The sequence below is a fragment of the Xyrauchen texanus genome, chromosome 5 (assembly GCF_025860055.1).
Source record: "Xyrauchen texanus isolate HMW12.3.18 chromosome 5, RBS_HiC_50CHRs, whole genome shotgun sequence".
Lineage (NCBI taxonomy): Eukaryota > Metazoa > Chordata > Actinopteri > Cypriniformes > Catostomidae > Xyrauchen > Xyrauchen texanus.
In genome coordinates, this window is record NC_068280.1 from 39,457,360 (window position 1) to 39,468,188 (window position 10,829).

The 10,829-nt window shown below is 51.0% G+C and overlaps 1 protein-coding gene across 1 annotated transcript; it reads right to left on the reverse strand.

Annotated features, from left to right (window-relative positions):
• Positions 1–657: 657 nt before the first annotated feature.
• On the reverse strand, positions 658–2,617 carry LOC127643550 (uncharacterized). The gene is made up of 5 exons (XM_052126340.1): positions 2,351–2,617; positions 1,958–2,031; positions 1,524–1,807; positions 1,083–1,417; positions 658–888 (listed from the first exon to the last, which is right to left on the reverse strand). The coding sequence occupies exons 3-5, from the start codon at positions 1,633–1,635 to the stop codon at positions 658–660; spliced, it is 678 nt and encodes a 225-aa protein (XP_051982300.1). The 5' UTR covers positions 1,636–1,807; positions 1,958–2,031; positions 2,351–2,617.
• Between the last annotated feature and the right edge of the window lie 8,212 nt (positions 2,618–10,829).

The window sequence follows — 10,829 nt, forward strand, 5'->3', positions numbered from 1 at the left end:
CGCAGTAGCTGATATTCGACAGGTTGTGCATCACGGTGACTTTTTGCAAGCACCACACCTGGTCTCTTGGCTTCAAAGCTGTGACAGAAAAAGCACATAAGACATTTTAAACATGGCAAAGTATTTTCTTATAAAAAACTGTCATGTGTATGTTGTTGCTATGTTATATTGTATGTACACAATGTGAAAGTTTCAATTACCTGAAGTGCTGATAACTCTTGATCTGTGGGAGTCTACGGAAGTGGCGAGTCAGATGCTGCTGCCAGTCGAAGGTCTGGACTAAAACTTTGCCCTCTGCCGTTCCAACAAGCTGTGGGATATTGAGGTGACTCACAGGAGAGCTGTTTTCCACAACCTGATGACAAAAAGAGAAGAGAGGAAGAAAAAAAAGATCTTCAGTTAAATGTTTCATTGAAGCAGAACAGAAAACAGCACTGAAGTCATTAAAGCAAAGTAAAGTTAAAGTACCTCAGCGATGTCTGCCAAAGTGTTGACTCTTGTCTTCATGTAGGCTTGCTTGATGAGTCCAAAGCCACAGTCAGGGGAAAACTTGGTGTGGCCAGCAATAAGGAAGTGGATTTCAATTTTATCGTGAAGCTTGTGTCCAACCCGCCAGGCAAGGTACCAGAGCATGAAGTTGTTCTTGTTCTGCTCACTTCAGTTGTCACAATGAAGATCCACCTCTGTTTCTCCAACACCAAAGTTGCCGAAGAAATGATGCATGTAGCTGATGACTTCATTGCTTCCCTTAGTAGATGACATGCCTTCATCAATCAGGTAATTCACCTGTTTCTGCAGCCCTTCACATGAAACACCAAATAGGCCACATTTCCGTGGGGTCAGGAAGTACATTGGTCCTGGCTGGAGAGGGTTTGAGGGAAAGTGTAACTGTAGGAGACAGAGGGAGAGAGGGAACTTGGATTAGATTAAATTAAATTTGCATCTATTCATAATTGTCTAATAAAGATAAAACTTACTATATTGATGCTATTCTGCATTTGCACTATTTATTCTCATGCACCAAATCGCCCTTTAAGGGACATTAATAAAGTAAAGTGAAGTAAATGTGTGTGAAATATTACCTGCTGAGCAAAATCAAAACTGTAATGCATCCTAATCTTCTTGCTTGCTGGTAGGGATGGTCCAAAAGACAGGTTGGAGCCAGAGCAAATCTTTCTGCAGGCAGCAGTCATGTCGTTGTACACAGCCCTCTCTTTCTGCACAAGGGAAAGATGATCTTGTTGCTTCTTTACTGCTTCAGACTTTCTATCATCTGGGAGGTTTGCACTTCGTATCAGCTGCTCGTTATTGCTTTGGCACTGCCAGCAGAGATCTGTGCGTGGCCGGCAACTTTTGATGTGTGGGAGAAGTCGGTTCCACAGTGCTTTGAAGCTGGTTTTACAAACTGCACGCTCACCTGAAAAACAGATATTGCTTATGGTTAATTGTATTGTAATTGCTAATAGTGCTCCGCATTATTTCACTTTATAAGCACTCAATTTTAAATCAATGTTTACACATACCAAGCTCCTTAGCAGACTTCACGTAGAGACGCCACACTGAGGCCTTGGACACATGAGTTGGCAGCAACTTCACATGCCAATCCTTATGCCCAGGCTGTCGGCCAGGCAGCATGATGGCATTGTCTTCTGCATAGTGTTTTATGAAGTCCACAACTCTGTTGATATCCTCAGGGCTGATGAACCTGGCTGGTGGACGTGGCAATGAGTGCTTCTTCCTCAAACGTGGTCTTGCCCCATTCTCCTCATAGTGTTTGACTATATCAGCCAGGGTGTCTCTGCCAATGCTGAAAAAAGGGAAATAAGAAAAAACGTTTAACATCATGGTCTTGCTAACAGGCATCTTGTCACCTATATCAAAATGTATTGTACAAATTATAGGTACTTTTACTTTACTGAAGTAAATTTTATGATGAATACTTTTTACTTTTACTTACTTTAGAGCTTGTATCTGTACTTCCTGGTTTAGTCTTGTTTTAGTCCTGGTTTAGACCTCAGTTAGTGGTTAGACCTGGTTCGAGTCAAAGGATTAAAAAATCCTAAATTAAGTCATTAACACCAGTCAATTCAAGCAATTGAAGCATTATTCAAATTAATAGCAGAAGCTCACATTACCATCTTAAAGCTCATTATAGTAATGGGGGTTTTGGCAAGTGATATGATGCTAACGATTAGCAGCTAACGTTACAATTAAAGCGACAGTCCTGAGCTAGCTAAAAACAATAGGTAGGTATTGGAAGGTCTAAACATGGACTAAACATGAGATAGCGTTAATGCGTGTTCTTAGAATGAACAAAAAGCGACAAACTTTGATGTTTATGGAAACTCACCCCATAAGAAACAGAAAAGTATTCTTGCAGATCTCGTTGCCTCCAATGAAATAAGTCGTTCGGGCACACTTTCTCTTTGTCGGGGTCTTCTTTGTGGATGTAACCATCTCCGAAGTTTGCACTGTGCGTCTGTTTGCCTCTAAATGTCCAATAATTAGCATGTCCTGCCACTCTTTTTCCGCAGCTAAAGAATCCAGCCGTATGTTGTACATAATGTCTGGAGAAAGCTTCTGGCTACAAGACTGTCTCCCATGCAGAGAGTTCTCTTTTCTCCTCGTGTAACATTTACAGTCAAAGTTACGGATTTTCCCCATTTCTCTATCTATATTCCCATCAAATGTTACTATCGATATAGCCTCTGATATCTTACGGTCCAACTCGTCTGACGCCAGTCCGATACATTCTTCCTCGTCTTCATCTTCGCTCAGTTGTAGATTAGGGATATTATTCAGTCTTATCATGCCACTTTCATCGTCGCTCAGATCGTCTTCAGAATCAGTGAGCGCTTGTTCATAAGCATCCGGCTTGTCGAAGAAGTACTTCAAAACATTTTCGTTGTAACGGCCACAGTTCAGCTCGTCTCGCGACATTCTTTGCGGCGTCCATCTTCATTGAATTTTGATATCAGATAGAGCCGGCTAGAGCTGCATAATAAGTAGCCACGCTGTTGGAGGCGGGGAAAAGCGCCGCGGCTATTCAGTACGGAAATACACACAGACAATGACACGCCCCTACTGCATGCTAGAATCTCCGAAAAACAAGCCGATTTCAACCTCAAAATGTACGCTTTTAAATATACCAATACTGTTATCTCAAACATGGAGAGGCTTCTTCATGATCTCAACTAACAGATTCTGCAAAAAAGCGGAAATCACCAATTTTGGAAAAAAACACTTGTTTCTCATTTTGCTCACAAGTTGTGCTGCCGACTTGTGTCACTGGTTTCCGTGACGGGTCACATATAAGAGGGGGTGGGGGGGTCCTAGATGGGCAAGAGAGGCCCCCACAGCGCCTAAACAGTGGGGATGCCAGGTGGTTTGACAAGGATAAAGCATGCATCCCCCTGACCCTGATCGGGAATTAATTGTGGTTTGCTAATGAGGGCTTCCTGAGCATTTCTGATGTGACGACGGTTGGTACGAATGTAGCGTTGTTCCCATCTCGAGACAACTGAATTCTTCTCTACTTGTTGTGGTGCATTCCATTTCAAACATCTACAGTAAGTGAAGAAAAAAGTAATAATTTGTGTGTTTGTGTGTGTGTATGTGAGTCACAGTTAGACTGTTCCCTCCATGTTGGCCCTGAGCCAAGTGTAGTGGCCCAGAGACAGGTCTTCTCATCTGGATAAGTGCTGTGGGGCAGAGCAGTGTGTGTATGTGTGTGTGTGTGTGTGTGTGTGTGTGTGTGTGTGTTTCCTACAAAGCATAGTAAAACCTGAGATCACCTACCTTGTGGGGCCCACCCAGGTAAGGTAAGCGGTAAGGTAAGCGTCGGATGACCAATAGCCTAGTAAACACATTTTAATCTTTGGCAGGCCTTTTTGGGCTGCGGTGGTTGATGCGCCGATTTGGAAGGAATGTCTTGAATGCAGTTCCCCGTCTGTTGCTCTCTCCATGTTGTGTCGGAGAAGCAACACTAGGGGTCTCTCTTGAGCACCGAATATGCCTCTGATCCATTGAAAAAAGGCCAATGAGAAGTTGGCAGTCAGTATTTGCATACCCCGCCCCCGGACATACGGGTATAAAGGCGAGGCAAATACTAGAGTTCATTCAGAAATTTTCTTCGGAGCCGATGGTTGTGCATGCTGTTCGCGTGAGATCACACCAGTTCCTGTATTCCTCTGACGCTCTGCATGCTGTTGGATCACGCATTACAGCGGCGATTTCTCCTTCTTGCACGGCAGTGCAATTGCCCCTGGGCGCTTCGACAGTGCAGAAACCCAACTCTAAGAGAGTTGTTTAAGAGAGTGATTTTCTCTAAAAGAGCAATACACAGCGGCGTTGAACGTCCTTTTCAGGACGCGTCTTTTTAAAGACGTGTTTCCGCCTCTGTGTAGTTTCCGGATGTGGTCGATTTCTCCCCACCTCCTATGGTCATAAAAACTGCCTGGCGTACCTGGGTTGCGATTACACGCAGGCAGCGTTTTTATGAATGGTCTATGTTTTCAGTGCGAGAACATAGCCATGATAGCATTGCGGTCGTAGGCTGTTTCTTGTAGTAAGAGAAAGCCACTTCAGCCGCCCCCCGCGCCTCGCCTCTTTCCCACGGGATTGGGGCAGGCGGCGCGGGCGATGAAGGTGATTTGGGGATAAAGACGGGCTGTGTTTGCCGGGTAAATCCCCGCGAACCACCCGCCTCCCCAGCACGTTTGCTTGCTCCCATCTGCTCGGGATGAGTGCGGCCCGCTTCACGGCTGGCCTGCCGGTCCCTTGAGCTCCCGGGATTGGATGACGATAATCACCGCTGCATCGGAGAGCGTTACAGCGCCGTCTGATGCTGATGACTCGTCTGCGTGCCCAGTCTGAGCCTGATGCACAGAGGTCCGATATGCTTCCCCGGGTACAGCGAGCGCGAGGTTGGACCGGAAAATCCCGTCCCCCTCCCCCTCACGGCTACTTGTTTGGTTCCACGGGCATTTGCGCCGCTCACAGCCGCGCCCAACCCCCGGTTCCTTTCTTCCCGGACGTGCATGACGAGCTGAGCAAGCCAAGCTTCCTCACTCCTCCGCTCTCACTACCCTCGGCGGTAGAGCGGTCCCAGACCACTCCCCCCTGCACGCCATGGCCCCCCCCTGCAGTCCACCGGGCCAAGGCTCCAAAAATGTGCACTTGGGTAGTCCTGTTCTTGACGTGCTGCAGGAACTGCACTCAAACAGGCGATGGCCCCCCTTGTGGTCCGGAAACTCAACACATGGACTGGACCTGGTTGCATTAGAGGAGGTAGACAAAGCACGCTTTCTCATACGCTCCCGTCTCCCAGCTCCGTCCATTCGGTGACACCACCTGACGACTCTACCCAGCAGCCCTCAGTGGTGAAGAAACAGACGGAGGCTATTTTCACACATCCTGCCCTGCCGCAAACGTGGCGCCAGGAGCCATGCCCTGTCTGCTCGCCGAGGGCGTCCTCCTGCGGCTTTCAAGAAAGAAAGAAAAGCGGTGCTCCGCCTCAACAAACATGGGCCCAGCTCTCCGCCCTGGCGTCGAGCTCCCCGCAGAAGATGGACGCCCCCTCATCTCACGGACCCCCTCGAGGACCCGGAAGGCTCCCAGGCGCTCCTGAGATGACTGACCCAGAGACTGAGACGTTAGCTCCGGAGCTGGTAAGACCACTCTGTTCCCCGGTGGGGGGCCGGGAGGAGAATCTTTTGTTGAATTAATTTCATTTGCCACACCCCCTAATGGGGGCTGCGGTACTCACATTCTCAATAATAGAGCTATTTCCTGTTTTGTCTCTGGGTCACCTGGCCCGCAAATGCAGTTCTCACAGCACTCTGCCGCCAGGCCTCAACAGTCCCGGCACGCTGAACGCGGCCCCAGATCCGCCTTCAGCCCCACGACTGTTCCCCGGCCGGCCGGTTCTGACGAGTCCAGAGGACGCCACTAGAGGACCTCCTCCTCAGTCACCAACCCGCCCCCTGCCGGATGTCCGGAGCAAGGTAAGTGCTTTGAGTCTTTTCTCAGCACCAGAGCCTTGGGACGCGTCCTGCCTCCCGACGGCGTACTACCTGCTCCACCCCGCTGCCAAGCCCCGCCGGGTACGTAAAAAATAACAGTCCCTTTGGTGCCCCTAGCACGGAGATTGGATGCGTGGCTTTCACTTCCCAACCCGTCTCGCTGGCTGGCCCGGACCATCCGACTCGGTTATGCAATTCAGTTTGCCAGGCCCTCCAACCAAAATGAAGAAGGGTTTCTACAGCCCTTACTTCATTGTACCCAAGAAAGGCGGCGGCTTACGACCAATCTTGGACCTGCGAGTTTTCAATCGAGCGCTGCTCAAACTCCCGTTCAAAATGCTCACGCACAAATGCATCTAGACAAGCGTCACACACCTAGATTGGTTCGCAGTGGTAGACCTGAAGGACGCGTACTTCCACGTCTCAATCTTGCCGCGACACCGACCATTTCTACGGTTCGCGTTCGACGGCCAGGTGTTCCAGTACTAAGTCCCCCCTTCGGCATGTCTCTGTCCCTTCGCGTCTTCACGAAAGTCGCAGAGGCAGCACTTGCCCCGCTCCGAGAAGCCGGCATCCGCATACTCAACTACCTCGACGACTGTCTCATATTGGCCCACTCCCGAGAGTTACTATGCGCTCACAGAGACCAGGTGCTCAGGCACCTCAGCCGCTTGGGGCTTCAGGTCAACCGAGAAAAGAGCAAGCTCACCCCGGTCCAGAGCATCTCCTTTCTCGGCATGGAGTCAGACGCAGTCTCAATGTCCGCACGTCTCACCAACGAGCATGCGCAGTCGTTGCTGAAATGCCTCGCCAAATTCAGGCCAGGCACAACGGTCCCTTTAAAACTCTTCCAGAGGCTCCTAGGGCATATAGCATCCTCCGCCACGACCACGCCGCTGGGGTTGATGCATATGAGACCGACTCAGCACTGGCTTCAGACTCGAGTCCCGAGACGAGCATGGCACCACGGCACGCACCGTGTGACGATCACCCACGCCTGCCAAAAAACACTACAACCCTGGACAGACCTCTGCTTTCTATGGGCAGGAGTGCCCCTGCAGCAGGTGTCCCGACGCGTCCTGGTCACTACCGATGCCTCCAGATTGGGTTGGGGCGCCGTGTGCAAAGGGCACGCAGCTGCGGGCCGTTGGAGAGGGGCCCCGCTGCGCTGGCATATCAACTACCTAGAGTTGTTGACTGTCTTCTTTGCCCTGCGGTGGTTTCTCCCGTTAATTCGAGACAAACACGTCCTAATCAGGTCAGACAGCACCACTGCGGTAGCGTACATAAATCGCCAAGGCGGCGTACGCTCCCGCCACATGTCACGACTCGCCCGTCGTCTCCTCCTTTGGAGCCAGCAGTGACTCCAGTCGCTGCGTGCCACTCACATCCCCGGCAAGCTTAATGTGGTAGTGGACGCACTGTCATGACAGAGCTTACCCAGTGGAGAGTGGAGGCTCCACCCCCAGTCGGTCCAGCTGATTTGGGAACGGTTCGGCAGAGCCCAGGTAGACCTGCTTGCCTCCCGAGAGACCTCCCACTGCCCGTTCTGGTACGGCCGAACAGAGGCTCCCATTGGGACAGACGCGCTGGCGCACAGCTGGCACGCGGGGCTACGCAAGTATGCTTTTCCCCCAGTGAGCCTTCTTGCACAGGTGCTGTGCAAGGTCAGGGAGGACGAGGAACAAGTCACACTGGTGGCTCCCTACTGGCCCAACCGGGCCTGGTTCTTGGACCTCGTGCTCCTCGCGACAGCCCCTCCCTGGCGAATTCCCCTGAGGAAGGACCTTCTTTCTCAGGGGCAGGGTACGCTCTGGCATACGCATCCAGACCTCTGGAAACTCCACGTCTGGTCCCTGGACAGGACGCTGAAGACCTACCGTCGTAGACACGATCAACCAAGCCAGAGCCCCTTCTACCAGGCAGCTTTATGCCCAGAAGTGGCGCCTGTTCTCAGATTGGTCTTCTTCCAGGGCCGAAGACCCACAGAGGTGCGCAGTTAGGTCAGTGCTCTTATTCCTGCAGGAGAGGCTGGAGGGGAGGCTGTCCCCTTCCACCCTATCGCGGCTCACCACAACGCAGTAGACGGTAAGTCTCTTGGTAAGCACGACTTAATCATCAGGTTCCTAAGAGGTGCCCGGAGGTTAAATCCCTCCCGGCCAAGCCTGTTCCCCTCCTGGGACCTCTCGGTAGTCCTCGCGGGCCTCCAGAGACCTCCCTTCGAGCCCCTAGAATCATTTGGACTCAGGGCCCTCTCCCTTAAGACGGCCCTGCTGATCGCGCTCGCTTCCATCAAGAGGGTCGGGGACCTGCAAGCGTTCTCTGTCAGCGACACTTGCCTGGAGTTCGGTCCGGCAGACACTCATGTGATCCTAAGACCGCGACCGAGCTGTGTGCCCAAGGTTCCTACCACGCCCTTCAGAGACCAGGTAGTGAACCTGCAAGCGTTGCCCCGGGAGGAGGCAGACCCAGCCCCTTCATTGCTGTGTCCGGTATGTGCTTTGCGTACCTACCTGGACCGCACACAGAGCTTTAGATGCTCTGAGCAGCTCTTTGTATGCTTTGGGGGACAGCGGAAAGGAAACGCTGTCTCCAAACAGAGACTTTCTCACTGGGTTGTAGATGCCATTTCATTGGCTTATCACACCCAGGCCGTGCCCCCACCCTTGTAGGTCCGAGCTCACTCGACAAGGAGTGTTGCGTCCTCATGGGCACTGGCTAAGGGTACCTCCCTGGCAGACATTTGTAGAGCAGCGGGTTGGGCGACACCCAACACCTTTGCGAGATACTACAATCTCAGGGTTGAGTCAGATTCATCCCGTGTTTTCTCAGGTCCGAGCCAGTAGAACTCGGTAACACGCTGATGGGCTGGCCGGGTGAATCGCTTGCGTATACGCCCTTTCCCTCGCTTGAGGTAAAACAGTGCATCTTTTTTCCCAGGAGACTCCACTCAACGTGAATCCCTGGTTGATTCCTCCCTAGCCCTCATGTGTCCGCAGTTCGGCGGAGGAACTTGCTGACCCAAGCCACTGCGGGTACCCTGATGGCTACCCTGTACTGGTATAGGTGCTCCACAGAGTAAGGGCCTCCTACGCGGACTCCCCCTGTGTGTATTCTCCGCGATACGGTCCCCTTATGAGCAGAACCGCGTTTTCCTTGGGTAAGTTTCGGCTGCCCCCCGGTCGCCGTGTGTAGCAACTCCACCCTCGCTGAGGCTGGATCTGTCACCGTGCCACTTCCACGTGTCACCTAAGAACACATGTGACGTATTCACCACCATACCTCCCCAGTTGGGCAGGGGTGGTCTCCGCGGGTCTTCCCCCCCCCCCTGAAAATAGGGGAAACTGGGTAAGAACCCCTTCCCTCAATGCGTGTAAGGGCCCCGGCTGTCTATTGCTCTATGCAAGAAACATAGAGAGAAAAGAGGCCCAGCCAGGCTTGGCCCGTTCCCAGGTTGGCAAGCGTCGCCTTGTTCCCCTGCCTAGGGTAACCAAAAGGATCCCGACGACTTTTCTGGGGCATTGGGGAAGGGTACGTGCCCTGGCACAGCTGGTCGTTTGGCACGTAACAAATACCTGCCCGCTCCTGTGTCAGCAGAACACGTACACGGCTCAGCGCATGGCGGATTTAAATTGGACCCCTAGTATCGCTTCTCCGACACAACGTGGAGAGCGACAGACGGGGAACGTCTAGGTTACGGATGTAACCTCCGTTCCCTGATGGAGGGAACGAGACGTTGTGTCTTCCCGGCCACGTTGCTGAGCCGAACCGCTGTAGTGGCCAGAACCATTTCCGGCTCCTCAGAAAAATCCTGAATGAACTCTAGTATTTGCCTTGCCTTTATACCCGTATGTCCGGGGGTGGGGTATGCAAATACTGACTGCCAACTTCTCATTGGCCTTTTTTCAATGGATCAGAGGCATATTCGGCGCTCAAGAGAGACCCCTGGTGTCGCTTCTCCGACACAACGTCTCGTTCCCTCCATCAGGGAACGGAGGTTACATCCGTAACCTAGACGTTTTTTTCTTAGATGCCTTATTTAATAAAGTTTTTGGAATCGGAATCGGGAGACTGCTTGGTATTTGTCATCTACAAAGAGTGGGTTGAGAGGGTTTTTTGATTGTGCACCTCTGTAGTGGAGGTAAAGTCCCAGCAATTGAAAAAGGGCTGGATGGGAGTGGGCAGATTGAAAATGAAAAATGGATGCCCTATTTTGGTGTGATTTGTTTTACTCTGTTTGATAAGGTATCTAATTTTATTGCGGTCTATGATATGGAGTTCGAAATGGTGAGATGGATTCTTGGGTACATATTTGCCATGGTAGTGAGTTCTGAACATCGGAGGAAGCAGAAAAAAGCAGGGATGAACATTTCGTCTAGTGTTTTTGAAGTGTATGGAGATATGTAGCCCTGGTAGAGTGTATTTGGACATCAGATGAGCAGGTCGATGGTGAGAAGTAGCCTAGTATCGGTTCTGGTGGGTTGGGATTGTGAATGCCCTTGATGAAGCGTGAGATCTGGGGACGGCTTATTGTGGGGGAATTGTTTTTTTGTTTTTGTTTTTGTGGAAGAAATGGATGCTGCTTAGGTACACTTTAATAATACACTTTCAGGGAGAAATGGCTTAACCCTCTGGGGTCTGTGGGTGTTTTGGGCCCTGGAGAACTTTTGACTTGACTTGACATTTGTGCTTTTTTTCAGTTGCTTAAGAACATATTAATGGCTAAAGTCACATAACACTGTATTCAGCACAAACTGGGCTATAATAATATGTGAGCAACATGTGTGTACATGTTTGTATTTTTGA